The 25,789-nt window shown below is 42.8% G+C and overlaps 2 protein-coding genes across 2 annotated transcripts; one reads left to right on the top strand and one right to left on the bottom strand.

The window, feature by feature from the left end:
- Positions 1-1,453: 1,453 nt before the first annotated feature.
- crym (crystallin, mu) lies at positions 1,454-19,553 on the top strand (the record flags this gene model as incomplete). The annotated part of the gene is made up of 8 exons (XM_080020727.1): positions 1,454-1,620; positions 1,707-1,857; positions 15,655-15,717; positions 15,825-15,926; positions 16,764-16,947; positions 17,828-17,949; positions 18,381-18,465; positions 19,082-19,553. 8 exons carry the CDS (start codon positions 1,454-1,456, stop codon positions 19,153-19,155), a joined length of 948 nt encoding a protein of 315 aa, XP_079876853.1. The 3' UTR covers positions 19,156-19,553.
- Positions 19,554-19,777: 224 nt separating this feature from the next.
- On the bottom strand, positions 19,778-25,104 carry LOC307245539 (ras-related C3 botulinum toxin substrate 1). The gene is made up of 6 exons (XM_080021177.1): positions 24,848-25,104; positions 23,858-23,929; positions 22,631-22,748; positions 22,017-22,079; positions 21,579-21,738; positions 19,778-21,387 (listed from the first exon to the last, which is right to left on the bottom strand). Exons 1-6 carry the CDS (start codon positions 24,880-24,882, stop codon positions 21,254-21,256), a joined length of 582 nt encoding a protein of 193 aa, XP_079877303.1. The 5' UTR covers positions 24,883-25,104; the 3' UTR covers positions 19,778-21,253.
- Between the last annotated feature and the right edge of the window lie 685 nt (positions 25,105-25,789).

Raw genomic sequence — 25,789 nt, 5'->3', positions numbered from 1 at the left:
TCTGTCCTCCCCTGTCGAACTTCCCAAGTTTGAACTACTAAGTCCGCTAGTCCGGACTTCGCGTACTTGGTATTGAGAAACGGCCATATACTGTATAAAAAAAAATATATATATATATAAATAATATATATATACACACATATATACATACACACATACACTTTTTATCGCATATTGGGGTTTTTTCATTCCATAATCTATCAATTCTATCAAATTCTAATCCATTTTACAGCTTTTACGCGTCTTAAAGATGGCTTTTGCTAACAAGTAGCTAAATGAAACAGATTTTCGGGAACGTTACACCTCTTCAAGCTGAACACACGGTCGTCTATTCACTAGTCCCCATTTACAGCCTCTAGTTGTGCTTAATCTTGCGCTGTTGCAAACGATTCCAACTCAACCTTCCCAGGCTTCTGTAGGCGAGATACACACGCGAAATCGGATTCTAACTTTGAAGCTTACGCCAGTGTCACACGGCGCCGGGGCTTCTCTGCCTCAGGTGTTAGTGGGCGTGTCGGATCGAAATCGACTGGCTGTTGTGTGTGCGCAAAACATTTCAAACCTCTCTTTTTCCATATTTCATATACATTATATAGATAGATGGGGCAATTTCTACTTATTTATTTTTTTTTAATTAAAATGGTGTAGATTGTTCACTTAGGAAAATCAATAACCCCCTCGAAAAAAAAAAAAACGTAAATAATCTTGCCATTCGTCCCTTAAAAGAAAGAATTGTCCTTGTTGAAGAAACATAAAATGACGTGTTTCTTATTGTAGCGATCATTTAAGTGACGTTTTTCATTTAAAACAACGGGAACAATGCAGTGGTCCGAGCGTCCATTTTCCAAGGAGCAGCGGCGCTGAGAGCGTATCTTCCCTCTTATTGGCCGTCGCCCGGCGCTGTGAAGCGGTCAGGCTCTTGCGGCACTAGCGGTGACGCCAAACACACGCGACCGCGGTGTAGTTCGTTTGTAGCCTGACGTTAGCGTTTACTCCGGGCCGCTGCCTTTACGCTTCGAAAATCGCAAAGGTGGCGCTCGTTGGTGAAGATTGTCTTGCTGAACAAAACACCTAAGTGTTATAAGCTTCTGCTTGCCACAGAGCTTGTTTGTCGGCAATAATCCGAAATCCAATGGAAAAATCCCATTGGCTTTTCGCTCAGGGAACCAGGGCGATAACCCCCCCCCCCCCCCCCCCCCCACCATCCATGTGGAACTAACGGACTCACATTGCATTGAACAAAGTAACACAAATAAAATCAAATAGACACCGGATCATATTCTCTCGTAATAACTAGATACCTGTAATATCCTTTTGTCGATTATCAGGACAATATCTCGTAATTATGAGATCAGGTGTCCAACTTTCCTGTCCACAGTAACAAGTGGCGGATCCAGGAATCTCGGGGGGCGGGGTCAAACAGCAGTTGACGGTTCCGTGGAGCGTGAGCGCCATGGAGAAGTCTCCCGTGCTGGTCGGAGCGGATGAAGTGGAGCGCCTGCTGCGCTACGAGGACCTGATCCCGCGCCTGGAGTGGGCCCTGGTGAAGTTCTCGCGGAAGGTCCGCTCGGAGGTGATCCAGCCCAACCGCAGCGTGGTTCCTCTGCAGAAACACAACGGGTATGGCGTCGTTTGCGCGCAGTAGAACGCAGGCGTCATTCCGTGCATCGTTAATTCGCGACGCGCTGATTTGGTTCGCTCTCCAGGTTCCTGGGACTGATGCCTGTCTACATGGAGGGCGAGGGCATCCTGAGCACCAAGGTGGTTTGTTTCTACAGCAGGGCAGACGACTCTACCCTGCCGGCCACGCAGGCCACCGTGCTCGTGTTCGATCCAGAGTATGGGAATGTCAAAGCTGTGAGTATGAAGGCCGAACAGCACCGCGGCCTTAAATACACATTGATTGGGGTTAATGACCAAACCTAAGTTTTGTCCAATGACAACCGTATCTCAAAGTCACCTTACCATTATTGCTTTCTTAAGAAACATCCATTCAATGCATTCGTGTTATGTTCAGCCTTTATACACTGTTTCCATTGTTAGTGGTGGGGTCCGCCTTTCCCAGCAACAACGCGCTGATCGGGCGCGCGCAAGGACTGAAAGACAGCCACAATGAATTTGATGAATCTTCTCAAATGACCAAGAAATAAAACAAGATCTATCAGAAGTCGAACTTTCAAGAAAACAATGTGCCCGAAGAAACAAACAAAAGTTTGAATAGTGGGCATGTGGCTCGTCCCAAAATTCCAACTTTTGTTTGCCTCTTCGGTCATCATATGGTGAGCGCTCATCTTATGGCCACTTTAAAACGTGAATGAACGTCAAAGGGAACTGCTCACGGTGATAACGGTAACTAATAGAAGCAGAACACGTTGCCTTGGCTGAAGAAAAAGTAAGCAATAAGATAGTAACAGTATTGTTTGTTATTGTAGTTAGAGGGCGAGGACCTCACAATATGAAGAGTTGTTGGGGGTCTCTGAGGGGAACTAGGATCTGATTCTATTAGATATACAGAACATAAGTTCGGTTCCAAAACATATATATATATTTTTTTATTAAATTTACGCTAGATTATCCCATATGCGCAAGTTATTTTACGGTTTGAATCACTGCTCTCCATGGTGGACAGATAAAGCATTGCAGCAATCCAGTTGTTGAATTTTCACTCACATTAGGTCCATATTAGACTCATATTATTATTGCAAGGCCTACCATCAACGTTACCAACAATACACAATACATTTTTGGAATACTTACATTTCCCTCGTCTGCAGTTTTGTCACGGACAGTTGGTATTGATTCCTCTGGCTTTTAAAGGGGACCTATTATGCCACTTTTAAGACAAAATAAGTTGAAGTTCAAGAGATTATTTGTCACATACATATGTCTTCTAATCTAGGTGTTTTTAGTTGTTTTATTTGGGAGAATGGGGCACGGCGATCAGGGCGCATGGAGAGCTGTGTTCGATTCACACATGCTTTCTCTTATTGATAAGTCCCAATTGAATTATCCCTGTGTATTTTGTGAGCTTCTATCTGTTTTATCAGATAGAATTAGATAGATTTGCAATTGTAATGCACACTGAATTACTGGTGAACGAGAGCTCCTTTCCACATGCACGTTACATGAACACCCATGCGCAACATGAGATCCTTTCTCCGTGAACCGGCATTAAAAGGTTCAGTCTCTCCAAAGACAACAAATGCAGAGTGTTTTTATTGTAGATGTATTTATTGTAATTGAATGAAACCAAAGAGATGCTGTGCGCAACCGTGCGTAATGGGGAAACTTTCTCCGTCACTGCCCCCACACCCCTGGTCAACAACACCGATACAGTAGGAGCCACTTAAAGAGGGCTGTCCCAGCCAGATGTCTCTGGAATGGCAACAGCTCCCAGCCAGTTCCCAGTCAGTTACCAGAGGACTCCCACCGGCCGGGATTTCCCCCCCTTCTTATGTATCCTGACAGTGCATGTTTCATTTCAACCGTAAACGCGCCCATTCATTCAATTGCACTGTGTCACCATGAGGTGGCGTTAACTTCACAAAAACATTCACATTTCAGAGAGCGATTTTAGTGGACCTGAGATATCATTCAAAGTTTGATCTTTTTTGTCATATGAATGAGAACAGGTCTTTATGCTTAATTCTAATATACATGTTGCACAGCTTTCTAATTTCAAAATAGAAGCTGTTTTTTTTTTTAATTTACTTTTTAAAATTACAAAGTTCAATAACTGTTGTAATGGGAGCACTCAAACTAGGTCTATATAATTAAAGTTTCAACTTTATTGCCAAATAATTGATAACAATGCAAGCATCATTACCAGTATTGAGATTCTTAGTCTCAGAGGCAACTCAACTTTACATAATTAGTAAAATAATGGGATGGTAGTGATAAATAAAACCACATTTAAAAACGGAATTTAAAGAGTATTTAAATATAGATATTAGAAAAAAGTCTAAAATGCAAAGGAGTAGTGTAGCATAATAATATAAAAGCATTTACCCAAAAGAAAGACAAAACAAAATACAGAGAATTTATGATAGTGATAGTCAGCTTGATAATGGACATCTTAAATAGTCATGGGCCACAACAATGCAGTGTCATACTGAATAGTAAGATAGACATGTAAGACAAACACTGCAATGTACTACTAAAAGGTAAGACAAAACAGATATGCAATGCACCTGATACATTAAAGTGACTGGTAGATGATGTAAACAGCAGTTTTTTTTTATTTTTGAAGTGTGTGGATTTATAGGTTCTAGCCTTGGTCTTTTGATTTAAAAATAAAGGTCTTTGAACTATATCATTTTATTTTACAGGTACTCCTCACTTAACGACTGAGTTCCTTTCCTGGGTCCAGGTCGCTAAGCAAATTGGTCAATAAGTAGTGTAACTAGTGTTATTTCACGGCAAGGGGACGTGGCGATTGTGAACGCTAGTGTAGTGATAACTGGCAGACTGCAGGAATGAGACTGAGAACGGTGATGCGCGATGACAAGCTTGACGCTGAGACGCCATGCACCGCGGTATTGTACGCAACATACAATACAGACTGGTCAGAGAGCTGGTCAGTCTGAACGGTCGTTAAACAGGTAGGACGGTAAGTGAGGAGTACCTTTACTTAAAATAATTCTGAAATATCAACTAATTTCTGCCTTTGCGCCTCTCTCGAAGAAACGGACCCAATCAGCCCCCCGCCATTTAATAGATTGATATTCCAAAAAACAACAATTACACAATAAAATATAAAAAATCAATGAATAATACTAACACTAGGGATATAATAATCATTTGTACAAATGATAACAAGACTAAACCGTGTATGGATCCTTCTGAACACTAAAGATTTTTTTACTGTTCATACATTTTTAACTCCATGGTTAACTTCATGGATTAGTTGATAATGGATTAAACGTTTTCAATCAAATGACAAAAAAAAAAATTAACTGGTCCCCTACCAGGTGACCTGGTTCCTCAAAACAGCATGGTCCATTGGCGACCTGCCCCCCAGGGCGACGATGCAGACTCCCTTGCTCCCTTCTGGAGTGTGGGGACTCAAGCTGCTGTGTTGACTGGTGGAGGCGTGGTCGGGTTTGGCTGTTGCAGGGGCTGCTTGGAGAGGTGGCCTGGCTGCTGGGCTGCTGGACGGTCTCGGCAGTGGCTGCTGTGCTGTGGAGCTAGCCGCAGGCTGTTGCCCATGGTGGTTGCGGTGGCTGCTTCTCCGCCGGACGCCCTGGCTACTGCTGCTGCTGCCGGTCGGGAGGGGGTTGGTGCTGGGTCCGCCCAGTATCGCCCATTGACCCGCTGGTGGCTCCAGGGCGTCCTAGTCTTCTCTCTGTGCCAGAGAGTCCCTGTTCAGGTGCCAGTGTGGCAGTTTCAGGGCCCTCCGTCACAGAGACACAGACGATGGGGTTGAGAAAACACGGTTTATTGTGGAGAGGGGGCTTGATACAACAAGCCCCGGAGCAGATGGACACGTGTAATAAATAGGGCTCCTCTTCTGAGTGTGTGTGGGGATTGGGGTTTTACCTGTTGCTCGTTAGCCCAACCAACGAGCAAAAGGTATGCAGCCACTCTGATCCTGGGCCCAATAACCTAGACCCAGGACAGGTGTGGCTGCTAAACCACGGCATCACCACACCACACTGTCCAATCATTTAATTAACTAATTATTTGAACCAGTGGCCATAATTTGGAAGTATTATTGAATTGAAATTAGCTAATAACCTTACTACAATGTAGTGTTCTTAGAGAACATTAAATACTGTGTGGTATTTAGGAAAGAGATAAAACGAGAAGCAGCTGCACGCCCGGGAAGGTCAGATGACGTCATTCTGCATAATAATTAGCATGTGCTTCTGTATTATGTATCTGCCTGTGCAGAATGCACTTTAGTGTGGAGCTGGAGAGGGATCAAGCGGACAGGGAAAGGTGGAACGAGTGGAGAACTTTCCTTCTCTGGAGGCAGAGAGTGTAGGACGGGTAGAAAATTGTCACACTGATTAAATAACATTGGGTTAGAGTTATTGCACCAGGCGCACCTCCGCCCGCTCCATCAGGTGTATATCTACTAATTTATATATTTATTGCATACTACGTCCACATACATTCTCCTTGCAAGTGAATGAGCGTTGTCCGTGCATCGCACCGTGCGCGTCTGCTCCATCTGTCACTCTCCGCCGCAGGGATTGTGAACGGGGACTGCACCAGGTGACTTCTGCTGGACTCTCCCTTGCCCCATCTATTCCAGCATTATCATGGTGTGTGAAAAGGTGCAAGACGGAAATGTTCCTGTATGGAGCTGCATGTAATTTTTCCCCAGTAATTTACCGGGAACTATGTGTGAAAGGGGCTCTAGAAACAAAACACTGTTTTTTTGGTGGAGGAGAGGAGCAGCAGAAGTTGGTGCTTGCGTTTCATATCACTAAGCAGAACTTTTGTTCATTGTTCAGATGATGTTGGCTAAACTGGATTTCTATAAACAAGGCCTTGCAGGAGTAGAGTATTTTTTAGCAAGATACAAGTCAGATAGGAATGTCCTCGGGGTTTGACATTAATGCTTGCCCGGAGCAAATAAAATCTGTTTGGGCAAGTGAAAAATAAATGTGATATAACGTTATCTGTAAATAAACTGCCTACTGTATCGCTGAAGCAGAGCTGATCCAGCTGAGTGGGAGGGTGGGGGGTGTGAGGGAGCTGCAGCTCGCAGTTTGTGTGTTTCTTTTTAATTTTTAATTTTTAATTTATTTATTTTAAATTATTTAAAGAAAAGGTGTGCTCAATAAAATATGATATATTTTATAATATGTCCACTTGATTTGTCCACTTGAGAGGGCAAGAACAGAGACCAGCAGCTTGTGAGAGGTACTGGTATGTACAGGTATGCGATTCAAAAGAGTAGTTACCGTTATGGATATGATCTGGATTGTGATATCAAAGATAAGATAATAATGTAAAACAGAACACGAGGCTGTGATATGATGACTACATTTAGTGAAAAAGTAAGACTTATATGACAGTAGCCTTTTTTGTTTCTTGCGTAGCTTTTAATACACATTGTCTTGGTTTTTAACCACTCACTCAGAGCTCACATGAGGAGACACTGTCCTTTAAGATAATGCCATACTGTAAAGACCAGATCACATGCCTCCTCTACTCAACCTTGTGTAGTGATAAGGACAACCCCAGCTGGGGCTTAAAAGAGTGTTCATAGCACAGCTATAATGTTCAGATGAAAGAGAGTGTAAAGGTTTGTAAGATTATAACTGTGACCGAACTTTTACTGTTCACACCAGGTGATATGTGATTAGGGAGGTGTAGGCTTGTGAATGACATCAACCAATGGCACGCAACCTCTCTTAGTGTAAACGCTGGCTTCTTCAAACGTACAACAGAGGTTACAGCCATTCACTGCTTTCAAAGTGTATCTGTGTACCTTCCTTTACTCTGCAGAATAAAAACTCTATTAATATACTCTGTTTGTTTCCTTCCTCCGCAGTGAGAATTCTCCAACACACTACAAAAAATAACATTATTTATAATGATTGAATGTGACTGGACTCAACTAACGTCCTCTAAAACAAATGACACAATTTATAATGAAAGCAAGGCATGTCATGAAAAAAATCCTATCCCATTGTTTTCAATCAAATGTTTTATTCCCAATATTTGTCTTGCTCCATTGTCTTCTAACGGAGCGAAGAGCATTTGAATGGTTCAGTTAGAATTCACTGGAGAGATCTATACCTCTAAAAAGTTATTGTTTACTCACCAATATTGCGTTTAGCGTGGTAGATTTAGAGGCAGGGGGGGGTACAGCAGATACCTCCCCTTCAATATTTAGAACACATGCATTTATCCCCCCCAAAGCACTTTTGTGTTTTCTTTTATAAATAAAGACATTTTCACCATAAATTGAAGCAGAAAAGGCACAAATTGGTGCACAACAATAAACCAGAATGCAGAAAATGTTTGAAAAGTGTTTGACGCCCAAAATTTCCTGGGGGAGGACCCCCTCCTCACTTAACATGTCCCCCCAATGTTCAAATTAAATATTATTTAATAAAAATGAATACATATTTGTTTCCATGTCATCACCATGACTACTCGAGATCGCCACCCCACCGGTATATACAGGTACTCCTCACTTAACGACCGTGCGGACTTACAACCAGCTCTTTGACCAGTTTGTATTATGTGGTGCGTACAACACCGCAGCGTGCGGCGTATCAGCATCAAGCCTCTCATCATGCATCCCCCTTTATATACTATATGCACTGTATAGATCTCATCTCATCACCGTTCATTAGTCTCAGTCTCGTTCCCACAGTCTGTCAGTATTCACTACACTAGCGTTCGCAATAGCCACGCCCCCTTAACGTGAAATAACACAGGTCCTCGCTTTTAGTCGAATTCTCATAACGACCTGGTCCTAGGGACGGAACTCGTCGTTAGGTGAGAAGTACCTGTATACTATACTGTGAATCTATACCTTATTTACTGTAATTTTTCCCTGTAAATGTATGCTAATACCCTTGGGCCTCTGGTTGCACGTAGGGAGGAGACATTAATCATCCCCATTCCCTTCCTTTTTTAAATCCGAAACTCCCTTTTGTTGGAAGAAAACGGAAAAAGACAAGTTGGCCAATCAGATTATTTTTATGTACACACATTGGCTCTCTATTTATTTACAAATTATTTCAGGCCTTTTAATATAATTTTCCAGCAATCCCAACGATATGTCTTATTCAATATCCTAATCGTGCACAATGCTCACAATTACGGTCTCGTGTGGGGCTAGCCTGATATATTATGTGCGACACACACACCACAGCTATATTTAAACAAAAAAAAAATCTATATTAACAGAAAATTATTGATTTTCTTTTAGTCTGCTTCCACAATCAGAATGCCTTTATTGTCATTGCATGTGGCACAGACAACGAAATTACGGTGTCTCTCCATTCAAAAGAACTACAAACATTTACATGCTTTTACACTCCCACCCTCCCTCCCCAGAACCCACCCATAGATTCACATTTACATAAATGTACACTCTCTCGCACCCTCCCTCCCCATAACCCGCACCACGCACCCAAACACACACACCCACACACACACCCACAATATAAAAAGACAAGTATAAATATAAAGTGGCTTATGGCAGATTAAAAAAAGTGGCTATGGCATTCTGTCTATAGTGCCACTGATTTGTTATGATGTCACAGGTGGGGGTTGGCAGAGGGGCGACAGAGTTCAGTTCAACGATTGCTGTTCGATAAAAACTGTTCCTAAATCTGGCAGTGCGTGTCTTTAGTGACCTATACCGTTTTCCTGAGGGCAGCAGAGTGAACACGTGGTGACAAGGGTGTGTAATGTCTTTCACAATGTTACAGGTCCTGCTGCAGCATCTGGACTGGTAAATGTCCTCCAGAGGGGGCAGGGGGAGACCAATGATACCCTGACAAAAATAAAAAAATAAAAAATAAAAAAACAAATGCAACACCACTAGTTCAACCATAATTATACGGAACACCATTTAACTATTAGTTAAATAATTTGGTCACACACACACTTTCGGCCGCGCCCCTTGTCATGTCTGCACAGACTCTCACTCGCGTGTGCCCACACATGCACAGAGACACAATTCACTCAGATTTTGTTTTTTTTTCTACTTCACAGAGGGAGCAGCACGCCATGCTGTTTCTCTGGTTCTTATTTAATCCGTAATCGATATTTATATCAAGAATTATTTCTATTTTAAGAATTCTTTATTCAATTATGTTTGCTTGGTTATTATTTAAATTAAAATACCACAATCTCCTGATCGATGCATTTTAACGACGATCCTTAGCAACCAATGCTTTTTTTATACCACGATACTTCCAACATACGCAGCACTAAGTTGTGGCCCATCAGGCGTCGCTATGAGCCTTATCTTGTGTTGTCTCTGCCAGACCTGCTGTCACGTCCAGACGACTCCCTCTCGTCGATGAACTCTCTTTTTCGTTCGCTTCGGTCCACAGATGTCTTACGGTCGGTCCGAGACAGCCATTGTGCACTCAACCTAAACGCAGAGAGATCTGACTGAGCCAGACAAGAGATCCCATCCTCGTCCCCACATTGTCAGGGAAATTCCGCTGCATGGTCGGTGAGCTAAAACTGCTTCGCTATCAGGAACAAACTGAGATCCTTGTTCTATTAACAAAATTTATTTTGCAGAATAAATTAGAAAATATAATGCACTCTCAGGCAGTGAAACAGCATTATCTGGTTATACTTGTCTGGAAGATGTTTTTAGGCATACAAAATTTGGCATCCCTGTGACCAGCCTCTAGTTTCATACAATAGTACAATACAATTCTTATTTAATTGTGTATATACATGTTATAATGGCTTATATATAATATGGGCCGGTTGCTGTTGTGGGTGTGGGTTGGGGTGGCTGTCAGCCTTTGCCCCCACTGCGTGGCTTCTCTGCAGCAGATGCTCCGGGTGCCGGTGGCGGTGGAGGGCCCATATATCTGGCGGCTGCTGGCATCGGGGGGGGGGCTGACATCCAGGTGCCCTGTGCAGAGCACACTTGCTTGCGCGGGGCGCGGGAACCCCACCGGCTCGGGTGTCGGTCTGTTGGTGTTGGCCTGGCTCCGGGCCTGCGATTCGTGCCTGCCACCTGCGTCTTGTGCCTGCACATGGGGTTGGGTTGTATGTGTGCGCCTCATGGGTCTGGGATCTCCTCGCTCTCTCTAAGACTGGGTTATGCTCCTCGGGGCTGGGCGTGGGTGTTGCTCCGTGGGCTTTCGGCTTCTCTCAGGGCTGGGGGGTCTTCTGTGGCTGCAGGGCGGGGTGATCGGGCATTCCTGCAGCTGCGGAGTGTCTGTACGGCTGCGGGACTCAGGGGGGACTTCGGCCTTTTCCGGTGCCTGGAGGCGCTATGATATAATAACGACCATATACACTGGTGGACACTTCACACACTTACCCTCCTGGTAACATTCCTCTCCTTTTCTTCCTCATTTACTGTCATAACTATGACAGGAAGAGGCCACGTGCCCAATTGCTGTTCCAGTTTTCCTGGACTCCAGAAATATGACTGCTGACATGTCTCACTTCGTCCCCTTAGACATAAAAATACTGGACGATATTGTTGGTCAGCTCAGGTCCTCCACCTCCTGCCTGGACCCTCTCCCTACTACATTTTTTAAAACTGTTTGAACTGCCTAGCACATGAGGTATTAGAACATTTAAAAGGCTCTCATCAATCAGGTAAATTTCCTGCAGCATTTCAAACAGCTGTCATTAAGCCACTCCTGAAGAAGAGCAATCTCAATGTAACAGCTATTGCCAACTACAGGCCCATTTCCAACCTGCCATTCCTCAGCAAAATACATGAAAAAACAGTTTACCTTCAGCTTAACAACTATCTAACCTCAAACAGGGGGGACGGTAGCTCAGGAGGTAGAGCTGGTCGTCTAGTAATCTAAAGGTTGCTGGTTGGATCCCAGGCTCCTCCTGCTAGCATGCTGTAGTGTCCTTGAGCAAGACACTTAACCCCTAATTGCTCCTGATGGCTGCGTCCGTCGGTCTTTGAATAATTGTAAGTCGCTTTGGATAAAAGCGTCTGCTAAATGTAATGTAATGTAAAAAACAGCCTTTTTGTGGCTTTCTGGCTTTCGTCCTCACCATAGCACAGAAACAGCACTAAAATAAGTTCTGGAAAATCTGCACATATCAACACTGATGCCAAATAACGATCTGTAGTTCTGATCCTGGATCTCAGTGCTGCCTTTGACACTGTTGACCATCAGATTTTATTAGTGAAAGTTCAAAAATGGGTCGGCCCGGTTCTAAGCTGATTCAAAACTTACCGACAGGAGAGGCAGTTCTTTGTGTCCATTGGAGATTTTGTGTCTAACAAAGTGTTTATTATATGTGGAGTGCCCCAAGGTTCGATTCTGGGCCCATTATTGTTTAACCTCTATATGCTCCCACTATTGCACATATTGTAAAGAAACACAAAATAAATTACCATAGTTATGCAGATGATTCACAACTGTACATATCCCTATCTCCTGATGACCTGCTCCCCATACACTCTCTCACTCAGTGTATTAATGATATTAATGCATGGATGTCACATAACTTTTTACAACTGAACAAAGACGAAACAGAAATGCTCATCTTTGGTGCAAAGGCTCAAAGACAGAAAATTGCAGCTCATCTAAGTTCTCTGTCCCTGGAGAGCAAGAATCAAGCCAAAAATCCGGGTGTAATTATAGACGGCGATCAGAATTTGAAGAGCCATATCAATCGCATCACAAAATCTGCCTTCTACCATCTAAAAAACATTTCAAAAATAAGGGGCTTGCTGTCAAAAGCAGACCCTGAAAAATGTAACCATGCATTTATAACAAGTAGATTGGACTACTGTAATGGCCTGTTCACCGGCCTCCCGAAATCAGCTGTGCAGCGGCTGCTGCTGTTGTTGTTGTTTCTGGGGCTGCTGCTGCTGTTGTTGCTGCTGTTGTAGTTTTTTTTTTCCTGTTGTTTTTGTTGTGGCTGCTGCTGCTGCTGCTGTTGTTTCTGTTGTTGCTGCTATTATTGTTGTTGCTGCTGTTGTTGTTGTTGTTGCTGCTGCTCTTGCTGATGGTGTTGTTGCTGCTGCTGTTCTTGTTGTTTCTGTTGCTGCCGCTGTTGTTGTTTCTGTTGTGAGAACAAGTGATAGAATCATAAGAAGGGTGTGTTTTTCAGATAGAGAGAGAGAGTCAAAAGGATCTCCCTCCTGATGTTTGAATGAAAACTTGACATGTAACTTACAGACGTTAATTAAAGCCCTGGCTTTGACCCTCACCTGAACTGTTTTTCGGATTTTGGAAATCGGACTTTGACTTGGCTAACGCTAGTTGTTGCTGCTGTTGTTGCTTCTGCTGTTGTTGTTGTTTCTGTAGCTGATGCTATTGCTGCTGCTGCTGTTGTTTCTGTCGTTGCTGCTGTTGTTGTAGTTGTTTTTTTCTGTTGTTTTTGTTGTTGTTTCTGCTGGTGTTGATGTTGTCGTTGGTTCTGTGGCTGCTGCTGCTGCTGCTGTTGATATTGCTGCTGCTGCTGCTGTTGTTGCTGCTGTTGTAGTTGTTTTTTCCCCCTGTTGTTTTTGTTGTTGCTGCTGCTGTTGTTGTTTCTGTGGCTGCTGCTGCTGTTGTTGCTACTGCAGTTGTAGTTGCTTTTGTTGCTGTTTTTGTTGTTTTTGTTTTTCTTGCTGCTGCTTTTGTTGTTGCTGCTGTTTCAGGGGCATTCTTTTGAAATTACCAGCAGCTCTTTGTTTGATTGTATTTCTTTTTAAAGCGCGTTGTGTTACCCTGGTATGAAATGCGCTTTATAAATAAAGTGTGACTTGACTTAACTTAATTAACTGTTTTTTTGTGACATGTCGTCTGAAGTTTATGTTTTTCCGTGTACACGTTGTTTGTTTCTATGTTTGTTTTTTCCATGTACATGTTGCTTGATTCTATGTTTAATTGTCTCACCCGTGGTTAATCGTCCCCTCTTGGAGTAGTGATTAGTTGTTCGTAGACCCAAACATAGTAAAATAGTTCTCCAAAGAGGGGGATTGGTGGCAGCTCTGTATAACAAAACTGTGCTCTTGTTACCTATAGGTCATCCACAAGACAGAGTTATTGAAGCTGTTCTTGATGACTTAAGAAATAATAAAGAGTTGCATTGCAGGTTGAGAACTTGAACTCTATTTGCAGACTAACTCTGTCCTGGATGCAATACCATACAAATACTCAAGGTTGTATGCCTAGCATGCTGACAGCACCTGTAAATAATTTTTTTTTTAAATAAATAAAATAAAAATAAAAAAAGAGAGGGACGAGTTGGGGACGAAGGTTCCAAAACTGGCCGATTGCAATTTTTAACTGACCATCTCTCTCCCGGCCAGAGCGCGGACGTTGCGGCACTGCAGCGGTGCTCTGCCGACATGTTCTGCCTGGCCGTACGCCCCTCATACAAGCATGTGGAGACGACCCCGGGGCTGAGGGTGCCTTCCTGGCCGTATTGCCTGCCCGATCACAAACACAAAATAGTGCAGGCGAAGTTGGAGGAATCTACGAGCGAATGCTGTAACGGGTTTGGTTAGGACCCAATTGCAGCACAAAGACAGGCAGGGATATTTGGTAATGTCTTTTATTTGTAGAGCAGACGGAAGACAGGCAGGGGGCAGGCAGGATACATCGTCGGGGACAGGCAGGTTCGATAACGAGGAGTGCAGACAGAAGACAGGTGGAGTGGCAGGCAGGATACGTGGTCGGAGAGAGGCAGAGGCGGTAGCAGGGAATCAGTCCGGAGAACGCCGGAGAGTCTGGTGCAAGCATCGAAGACAATCTAGCAATGGGTGACTGGTGAGGGAGGCTTATATAGGGGTTAGATTGCAGATCTAGAACAGCTGTGTGCGCAGGTGAATAGAGTTGGGCTAATGGGACAGGTAAGGAGAGGGAGGGGAAAGTAGAAGAAGGCGGAGATCATGACCAATGCTCCAGCCCCATCTTGCTAGTGGGTAAGCCCGATGGGTCAGTGCGGTTCTGCATAAATTACTAGAAGGTGAACGCGGTGTCACAGTTCGATGCCTAGCCGATGCCCCGCGCTGACGAGCTTCTCGACTGGGTAGGTACGGCTCCTTTTTTTTCATGACATTGGATTTAACCAAGGGCTACTAGCAGATTCCCTTGTCCCGGCAGTCCAAGGAAAAATCAGCCTTCTCCACTCGACAAGGCCTTACCCAGTTTTGTGTGCTTCCGTTTGGGTTGTTTGGTGCCCGGGCAACCCAGGGCTCAGTATCTGGGGTACCACTTCGAGGAGGGGGCTGCTCCGACCAAAGCTGGTCGGAGCTCTGCTTGTCCGGCCAAGTCAAGTTGGAGGTCCCATCCTTGTCACCAAATAATTGTCGTGGAAATTCCACTGCGTGGTCTGTGAGATAAACCCTTGCTATAAGTAATAAACTGAGACCCCCGTGCTGTTAACCAGAACATACTTTATTTCACAAAATAGGAGAGAAATAGAGTGATACACTCTGAAACAGTGATACAGCAGTCTCTACGTACATTTGTCCGGGGGGAGTTCTAATACAGTACATACAAAGAGTTGGGAGTGTCTTGTGACTACGCACCTAGTCTCATGATACGCCCATTGTCTTGTGAGTACGCCCACAGTTTCATTTTTCGTTCTTCAGTCACAGCTGGCAGCTGTTTTTGGATGAGAAACAATGAAGCGCCGTTTAGGACAGGAAGCATACATGGAGCTTTTTCACAGATGGCCCTTATATGAGCTGAAATACACAGCAAACAGGAAAAACATCCACCTCGGCAAGAATGTGAGCATGCCGACATGTAGGTGCCAAGGGTAATGTGATCTTCCCAGCCACGTGAGCATGGACCACATGGCAAAGACATTACAGGGGCAATCGATTAAAGAGGAAAATTATGATTCATTGGTTATATAAAGCATATGAAACATAATTTATTGTATTTATTTGTATTTATTGTGTTTTTCTATCCGACTTTTATAGATTACATGTTGTGGATTATAAATGTATGTTATCACATCAAAGAAGTTTCACAGAACCTAGTTGATGATCATGTCTCTGATCCGCAGGTAATGGATGGGGGGGTCATCACTGCCATGAGGACAGCGGCAGCTTCGGTCATTTCCGCCAAAGTAAAGCCTCTGTTCCCTGAATCCTGTCAACGGTCTTATTTTTTTTTCTCATTTTTTACCGTAAAACCCCGGATGCCATCGGAAAACTGAACTCTTGATGCACACAGTTGCTGATGCCTGCCGGGGCCAAGGTGCTGGCCATCCTGGGAACGGGCGAGCAGGCTCGTAGCCATTACAAGGTCTTCACAGAGAACTTCAAATTCAAAGAGGTATATTAAATAAACATGTTACAACGTACGTTACAATTTGGAAGTTGAAACAAAAGATATGAAATAAGATAAGCTAGTATTTTTGACCCCCCCCCCCAAAGTGGAAATTCAGTCATTACAGAAGCTCATTGGGGAAACATGAAGTACAGAGTAAGAGTACAAGGCTTTACACTAAATTAACAATATATATACATCCTAATAGCAGTCCAACAGTGGAAAAATAAAAAGAGTATTAAAAAGAATAATAATAATAAACAGTTTAAGAATGTATAGCATCAATATTTCATTGAAATGCAAGAGAATCAGTTTTTTTTTCTTTTTAATGCGATGTGCAAAGTAGCCGCATGGAAATATGGAATGGCAATGACAGCAGCATTTTTATTTGTAATTGTTTTTAAAAGGAGTTGGAAAAGCTATATCAATTCAAACCCCAAGACTCATAGGGAGTTTACATTAGCAGAGGTTCCCAAACCACCCCTCCCAAAAGAAAATATATTGTGTGTGTGTGTGTGTGTGTGTGTGTGTGTGTGTGTGTGTGTGTGTGTGTGTGTGTGTGTGTGTGTGTGTGTGTGTGTGTGTGTGTGTGTGTGTGTGTGTGTGTGTGTGTGTGTGTGGTTTTTTTATGTATATATACAGACATACATATACTCACACAGATCAGCCACAACAATATATATATATATGTCTACAAATGTCAAAGAAAAATTATTAAAACCATGAAAAAATATTTTTGCCATGAACCCCTTGCAGTTCCTTTCAAACCACTAGGGACCAAGTGGAAGCTGGCTGCACATTCCCACTCGACTCTCATTCACTCATTGTGTGTGTTTTCCACAGGTGCGTGTTTGGAGTCGGTCCAGAGAGAGAGTGGAGATGTTCAGCAGTTCTGTGAGCGGCCCTGTGCGGCCCTGTGTCTCCGCGGAGGAGGCCGTGAGAGGAGCCGACGTCATCGTGACGGTGACCAGGGCAGTGGAGCCTGTGCTCTTTGGGCACTGGGTCAAACCTGGGGCCCACGTGGCAGGTGACTCGAATCAGTCGCATCGATTAGAAATCCAATGAACCAATTTTAGAAATGTCGCAAATAGAATTTGAGTTAGGTGCATTTCTGTTAGTTAGGTTGAGGCAAGTTATACTATCCAATTTTATTAATTTCACATGTCATCAAACTATTATAAGCTTATAATATGACTGTGGAATGAAATTCACTTTAATTTTATTTAATTGAATACTAATAATTTCATTTTAAGTCAACATATAGGAAATATATAAGTTATTACTAAGTACTGTGTAATAAATTACTAGTTATAATAATGAATCTACACCCTATTAAAATCTTCATTGGCATGTTTTAATACCAAAAAGACCTGCATATTCCTCAGTAATATTCAGTGTTGGGAAGTAACGCATAACAGTAATAATATTACTTTCCCCAGTAACGAGTAGTGTAATAAAATTTCAATAATAATATTACAGTTAGCCCCCCAAAAATTAAATCATTACAACCTTACTTTTGTTGATGCATTCATTTCCCGGCGGGAAAGCGAAGTGCTTGTGCCCAGTGTTTTTTAAGAAGAAAAAGAATACTCTAAGAATACCTGTTTCTTGTTTTTGTAGCCGAGCGTCACGGTTCGGATCTGATTTTATTTTCTACCTGAAAACATTATTATTATATTTTTTTTATGTTTGTATAAAATAAATATTCCTAAAAACCCACTATTTTCGCTTTATTTGGTTTCGGCTCCACCCCTTCTTTACGGCAATGTTACTGCTTCCATTCCCACATACAGCCATTCACAGCCATACTTGGAGAATGGGGAAATTTAGGCAACTACATTTATTCCAGGCACTCGAACACCGCGCAAAGGGTCGTGTAGCAATTACATTTCTCTGTGACCGAGCAGCAGTGGGAGCCTGCAGGCCACACTGGCGGGAGCTGGACGACAAGCTGATGAAGGAGGCCGTGGTGTACGTGGACAGCAGGGAGAGCGCCACCACGGAGTCCGGAGACGTCATCCTGTCTGGGGTGAGTCTGACCCCACCATTTCCAGGTGTTTTCCAATCACTGTTTGCCAACCAAATCTTGTGAAAAAATGTTCAAATTTCACCTAAAAAATGCTATGAAATTGGCTGAGTTGTGCCAAACGCCCTGTTTTGCCTTGGGCTTTAATTTACTCTGTAATTATTTTCAGTTTGTGAATCAAGATTCGGTCGCTCGTGTACTCGGTTCCCGGAGCGCCTCCCGACTCATTTAAAAGATTAGTTCGCAAAGAACGAATCGTTTGCGAGTCTTGCGTCACTATTAGTAGGGCATTATACGTAATCACAGTTCTAGTTCTTTCTGATGTTTTTCGTGGTTAAAAGATTTTTTTAATTTTTATGCATTCAATTCATTGTATGAATATTGTTATTGCATATGATCTTTTGCCTGTTGTGTGTGCATCTGCGCCCTTCTAGGCTGAAGTCTTTGCAGAGCTCGGAGAGGTTCTCGATGGAACAAAGCCGGCCTTCAGAGACAGGACCACTGTATTCAAATCTCTCGGTGAGTCATCCACGTTTTGTTCGTATCCCCTTACTTATGTTCTTTGGTGATTTCTAACCGTCGGGATGTATGTATAACTTTATTTGATGGCATAACATAACACAGCAAAGTAAAGTGCTAAATTAAAGTTCTAAGGGTATAAGAAAATATGAATAAAGGTAACAAAATTCTAATTCTTGGGCAAAAACATAGTTATCACATTTGTAGCTGGTCTCCACGGGCGCATCATTTATTTGTAAAACTCATCCTTTAGCTCGTGTTTTTCAACCACTGTCACAATGTTTTGAATTTCACATATAATGAACAAATCATGGAGATTCGCTCTTGTGCTACAAGATCAAAATTGCAAGAACTTTTAGTGGGCAATAAAAACAAGTATTATGTGTTGGTGACATTTTTAGCAGTCAACAGGATAGTGTGCTGTGGCCAAAAAACGCTGCTCTAGTTTGAATTACATTGTTTTTATACAGTAATAAAGTAAAAATGTACAATATTGCTGCTTTAACAGTATTGTGTAATCATTTTTCTGTCACTTGACAGCCTCGGTGAGCTTATTTTTCCTGTTGGATCAGCCTGTTCTGCTCTGAATCTGACAGTCAGTCCCCCATTGTTCTAGGGTTGGGGGTTGAGGATGCAGTGTCTGCAAAGCTTGTGCTGGACCAGAGGGAAGCCGCAGAAAGGCCAGTCTAAAGTAACCAGTGTGAGGGATTCAAGGCCAAAATGTGTTCCCTTACTTCACGCCACAGCCACCTGGGCAGCTTCATAAACAAAGCCTTTGTTGTCTCTGTCTGTTCATTGAGGTTCCGAGTTCAGAAGATTATTTGTACGTTCACCATTTCACATCAAGATCTACACTGGCTACACTTATATCAGTTTAAACAGTTTGGTTGATCAGTCATTCCTGCATCCAGCAAACACAGGTCGATCTTCATACGACATTGTAAAGTTATTATTCCTGCTGTTATTTTAGAATTAAACCCGAGACATCTTAAGAAATGCTTTGTGGACATTCTGTGGGCTGCAATAGAGACTTGGATAGCAGTTAGGACGGTTCCCCATGGAGCCGGAGGGCTTTAAGCTGATCAAAATGAGTTTCCAACCCCTTGGAACAGAATCTACCCTCTGTCAACCTTGCAAATTCTGGTTTTTAATGTACAATCTGTTATTTGGACCAATAAAACATGTTCAAAACAGGCTGCTATGGAAACTTTGATTTGCTTATTAAAATGTAGCTGCTTCATCTGAGCTAAACTACATGGTCCTGGTTTGAATTGAATGTATATGACCGTGTGTGGGAGGAAAAAAAACAGCAGGCAATTATGGATGAATTTATTGACTTCTTAAAAAAACTTCTGCAGATTACTACTATATTATGTCAAAACAAAAAACACCTTTAGCGAGATAAAAGTGGTGACACTTTCACCTTGCTGTTGGAACACTGCTAAATTGAATTGCGGTGCTTCCGCAGACCACCGGTGCACTTTGATCATTGCTCTTTTAAAATGAATAATCAAAAAAATACAATTCTACTCAAATAGTATTAAAATGCAAGTATGCTATATAACACACCAAGGCTGTAGTGACTCAACCGTTGGATGTCAATACTTTTCCTTGAAGACCAAATGGTATAAAATAGCTGTAGTTGGCGGTCACCGAGGGCCGGGAAGAGTTAGCTACAGAGTTAAGCCAAACCCTGAGGTGTCCACCACGAGTCTGAACACAAAAGTTCTACGAGAACAAAAATATGGCTATTGCTACCAAACAAATCCTCTCCCTACACATATGGACGACATACATACGTGGAAGAGCGTTAAATCGCGCGACGGGAGATAGCAAATGTCCGGAAACACTCCAGAAATCACGCGAGTAAAAGGAGCCAGTGAGGAGCTTTCAACCTCTCTCTCTTGGCTTGTGCTGTCGTAGCACTCCTACCTCCTTCATGGTGGCCACACCCCACTCTGAAACGCTGTCCTCTCTACATGTATGAGACAGGGGCAATAGGCACTAATCTACATAAAACACAAAATGGGTTCAGTCAAAAACCTTGTGTACTTAGACAAATCTGCGGTACGGTAATTGAACTTCAACACCACAGAATTTAACTGTTACCGGACTCCTCGGCCACAGCCTCATTTGTGACGGTCACCGAGGGTTAATTTAAAGTTTCTTACAGGCGGTTGATGGTGCTCTTGATGATACACAATTAACAAGGCTGTTAATATTTAGTGTTTTTGAAATGTTGATAATTTGACAACCGTTAACTTTGGCAAAGCCTTAAGACTCGAGACAACCGAAGTGTGTAAACAAAAGAATACGGGCTCTCCTGAATAGTGGGAAAAATAAACTGAAGTCAGAACAGCGGGAATTAGTGTTTTACATACAAAAAGAAGGATTAAAAGGGAAGAACTACATTTTAAAGATATTCTTTTTGGTTTAGTGTTGGGGAAAGAAGGCTCCAGGACCTGTTTCTCTGTAGAGCTGACTGGAGGTAATACCAGGGTGCTTTTTTCTCTTTACAATCAAGCCAACAATATGCTAAGTGTTACTTATTACAATTCCAGAGATTAGAAAAGAACCCACTCTAATTTACTCAGACGCCCAGCCTGAAATCTCAAATCAACTAAATGTTAATTTGATGTGTGCGGTGGGGGGTGGGGGGTTGTCTTGAAATCAGGACTTCATTCAGTATCCCCCTTCTTCTAAAAAGAACGAGGTAAGCTCAGGCCGCAGCCACGTACTTCTACAAAAAAAATAAAATAAAATAAAACACCCTCTGCTTCTTGCCGTCTTACAAAAGGGAACACTTTCGCCTTCTCCTCTTCTTGACGGGCGGGGGGCACAGGACCGCTCTGATGGCCTCGTCGAATACTGTCTTAAGACCGCGCTGCGTCAATGCCGAGCACTCCAAATACTTCACTGAACCTGAGGGGAGGGAAAGAACAAACAAACAAAAAAAGTGTAATATGTCATTAGTCATATGTCAACATTCACATACAAGTATTACAGAAAAATAAGGGAAAAATCACTACACTGTTGTTTTTTTTCCTCAAATATTTTAAGCTGTTAATGACAAAACATATTTTAGCTTCTCATTCTGCAGATCTCCAACTGACCGATCTCTTTGGCCATGGCCAAGCCCTGAGGATAGGTGATGGGGGTGAGTTTTTTCTCCTTCAGCTTCTCGATAGTGTCCTTGTCGTCTCTCAGATCCAGCTTGGTGCCGACCAGGATGATGGGGGTGTTGGGGCAGTGATGTCTGACTTCCGGGTACCACTAGAAAAAGGAGGTGGTGGGGTCAGAGATGAGCTATCATTTAGTATTTCCAAATGATAACCTACTTCCGACAATTTTACATGACATTTTACAAGTTAACTAGCTAATACACATACGTAATACACACTTTGCCACAGCAGGAGGATAGGGTTGTTGAAAACAATTGCAGACTCGTGTTGATGACACACTATTACACACTTTGTTTTGGAAGTTTAAATGTTTTTTTAATTTTTTATTTTACACGATGCCTGTAAACCGTGTCAACAGGCCGCTCTCACCTTGGCTCGGACGTTTTCAAAGGAGGCTGGACTCACTAATGAAAAGCAGATCAGGAACACATCCTGTGGAAAAAGGCAGAAGACCAACATGAAAAAAAAAAATGTTTTCAGTTTAAAAACAAATGTATAAAATAGGGACAAAACAAAAAACGGATGTATCATTAACTGGCATTAACTGCAATATATTGTAAATAATGTGGAGCTTTAATTTATCCACTGATTTCCACATTCTAATATTATATTCATATCCATTTAATTAAATCAGCAGTCAATATTGTCTCAGAGAAAACATTCATCTGTTTACAAAAGACGCCAGTGTATCACATTCCCTGGTTCTTGTATTTTCTATTGATTTGAGCACACAGGCCAGTGTGTTTGGAAAGACAGAGGAGGCAAACAGCGCTCCATCTCTCTTCACACCAGCTCGTCACTGGACGGTGTATGTGTACTGTAGACTCCGGGCGCTGCTTTCTGCCAAGCGTACACAGACTAAATCCCAAGCACCATAGACTCTGAAGGAATAACTCCAGTCCAATGCAGGCTGGCGGCTGCAGGGGGGTCAGGCTAACATTGTCATCTAGTCTGAGATCAGCTTTTGTCATTTGTGTGTGTACCGTTTGTGGGTAAGACAGTGGCCTCAGCCTGTCATAGTCCTCCTGTCCAGCTGTATCCCACAGTCCCAGGTTCACGGGTTTTCCATCCACCATCACATTGGCGGAGTAGTTGTCGAAGCTGGAGGAAATTAAGGGAGGGGGTCGACTTATTCGGGAAGTTAACGACATTGTTAAGAATAATTATCCAGCCAAGGACTTTGTAGAGTTTATCTCAACTGAAAAAAATCTTGTTCAACCAAAGTAGTAATTTTCTCCTCCCTTTAGAAATCCACAAGTCTATGTGTGAGAGGGAGTCAGATTTCAATAAATAACTCAGAGCTTCTAGTCCTTTTCTGACTACCAATGCTGGTGTACAGACTCTGCATTAGACTCTAAAGTTGTAGGGGTCGGGGGGGTGAAAAGAATCAATACAGCATAGTATTGCAATATTTCCCCCCCACAAAATTGTATCAATACTCTCACGCCAATAATATTATTTTTAAATTTAGGGCTGTGAGATATAGGCCATGTCCAGACCAATGTGGATACATTTAAAAATGCTGTATTTTTTCCACACTAGTTTGGTCCACTTTTAAGCCTAACTGGCTACAAAATGGGCTTTTTTATAGTTGGTTAAACTTTGTTCTCAATAAACATCACCTTCCTAGTTTTAGCGACCTTTTTTTTAAAATTATTTGTAGAAAATCAAACAGCATAAAGTGTATGATGACCATGATCACAAATTCCCTAACAGATTAATTTAAACTAAAGTCTAAATTTAAATGAATTATGTATGTTTACTACTATGATCTGGCTTTGGACAATTTATTTAATCTATGTTTTTCGCATAAAAAAATATAAACAGACCATACAAGAAAAAACTGGGAGCCCATAATTTGTGGTTTTCAAGTGATGGTTCATGATTGACACTGACCTATAATAGCAATATGGCTGTTTGCATATTTTGCATTGTTCTCTTTTGACTCATCCTTTGATAAAATGAAATGCTCCTCCCACAGCACAGGCTTCAAGGGACATATTTACGATAACATCAGTAATTACTTCCACACGGGGAAACACAGCGGAGCCAAAACACTTGTGTTCTGGCTACACACATAAAAATAGACACAGAATATAACAAAAATATGGCCAAAGGACGCTTGTTCGACGTGCATCCCGTCAACCTATTATGGTCTTCAATAATCAATTATCTGCGAATGTGTGTGTAAATCTGTGTGTGTTACTTACACCGTGGGGATGTATTCCCCGGGGAATGCATTGGTTGTGTAGCTGATGAGCAGGCATGTTTTACCAACAGCCCTGGGAGGCAAATGTCAGAAGAACAGAGAGGAAAAAGTTGGATGGAAAGTGAGAAGACGACAACAATTAGATAAATCGCCGCATGAGTTTCCCACAGTCAGTACTTACAAATACTGTCAGCAGGTAGAAATCCTAAAAGTACATGAATGCAATCCACCAAAGAGTTTGCACAGCAGACACGTGAACTCTCTGATACAAGTCTTCTTAAAATACATAAATGATTAAGAGCTTAGCAGCACTAAGTGGCTCTAACAGATTGTATTTAATTCCCAGGTGGTCTGCGTTAAGGCTGCGGCTAGATCACATATTAACAGCGTCATTTTTGAATTATATTGGCTGAAGTATATATTAAAAAGTACAGACTATACAGAATGAGGCGAAGCGTTACGGGTGTTAAATCCCCAAATAAGTGTGGAGGAACAGTCAAGTCAATTAGATTAAACACTATATGGAAGTTTTCGAATAAAATAGGCAAAGGTGTCGATAATGCATTTTCAAGCATATTAGACTTTAGCCTAGCATTAGCCTAGAATATCTTAAATGTTTTTATTTATTTCGTTACAATAATAGATGATTATAAATGAAGTTGTCTATGTATTATTTATAATATATGATATACATAGAATGTTTACATGTTTGTTTGTAATATATAATGTGAGAAAGCCGGCGTTAGATGTGTAACCCAATTAGCAAGCGAGCTAGCAGTGAACTTTAAAATAGACTAGATCAAAGTGCCGCCGCGACCCGTCAACAGTTGTCAGGCGTTAGCGTTAGCATGCTAACTCTTCCCTGCCGCCCAACAAGTACTGACAAGTATTTTAAACAAGTATCCGCCGAACATATTCGGCCGTGCAGTGGCTCGGTTCCGTGGTAGCGGAGTTCCGACGGAAAACCAAGGCGGATGAACGCCGCACTCACCCGTCTCCCACCACCACACACTTGATGGCCTGCATCGGACTCCGCTCCGCTCCCTCTGCTCGGCTAGCACAGCTAACGTCAGCCAAATCGGGCCACAAGCCTCGAAAAGTGTGTTGCCCTTCCCCGTCTCCTGGGAATGTGCGGTTCGTGGACAACGTCGCCCGCAACGAGTCAAGTCTCTCGGCGGGATCCCAAACGTGCAGACGCGAGCAGCCGCCACCCAGAGCAGCTCGGGACAGAGGGGAGACCGAAAAAAAAACGCCCCGGACGGCGGAAGCCTCCTCCGAGCGCTCCCTTCCGGTGCGGCGACCCCTGGCGGCGACGGGGGGGGGGGGACGGCGCCCGGATCTGGTTCTTCGATCGAGGTGGAGACGCTAAAAACAGGAAGCATCCACCTGTTTACCGATTTCGAACGAGTCCGGCAGATCTGGACTGACGGAACGTTTGGGCACCAGGCAGCAGCATCTCACACACACACACACACACACACACACACACACACATTTTATTTTCTCTTGACAATTCCCAATACAATCCAGGTGTTTGCCGTGCGTGCGTGCGCTCGTGCGAGTGAAAAGCAGTGGATTAATGAAAGCGGGAACACACATGAGTGAACAGAGAAGCGTCGTTCCAAGCAAAATCTGCCCCGAATCAATTTCCACCCCTCGTTTTGCGACGAAGCCGCGCACGCCACGGCAAACGGCGTGAGCAAAATATGGATCTTCGTGCGCGTGTTTGTTTCATCCTTTCTTCGTTGGGAGTTTCTGTTTATAGGCCCGAAGGCCAGCGATGCAGATTCAAAAGCCGCCACATGGTTTCAGAAATACACGTGGCAACACTGGAAGGGGGGAAAAATAGCACAGTCTGCTGAATATATCTATTTTTGCTTTGGTGCTGTGAACTCCTCACTCCAAACACATTTCGACAATTATTCCTCGTAAA

This window comes from Zeus faber (assembly GCF_960531495.2).
Source record: "Zeus faber genome assembly, chromosome: 20".
NCBI lineage: Eukaryota > Metazoa > Chordata > Actinopteri > Zeiformes > Zeidae > Zeus > Zeus faber.
The sequence above is the reverse complement of the archived record's forward strand: the minus strand, read 5'-3'. Positions and strand labels throughout refer to the sequence as shown.

Coding starts and splice junctions, on each gene's coding strand:
- LOC307245539 (XM_080021177.1), bottom strand. CDS start 24,882: ATGCAGGCCATCAAGTGTGTGGTGGTGGGAGACGG. Junction 22,749..23,857: donor GGGGAATACATCCCCACGGT/GTAAGTAACACA, acceptor AATTTCCTCCAG/CTTCGACAACTACTCCGCCA. Junction 21,388..21,578: donor GGCCATGGCCAAAGAGATCG/GTCAGTTGGAGA, acceptor CCCTCCCCTCAG/GTTCAGTGAAGTATTTGGAG.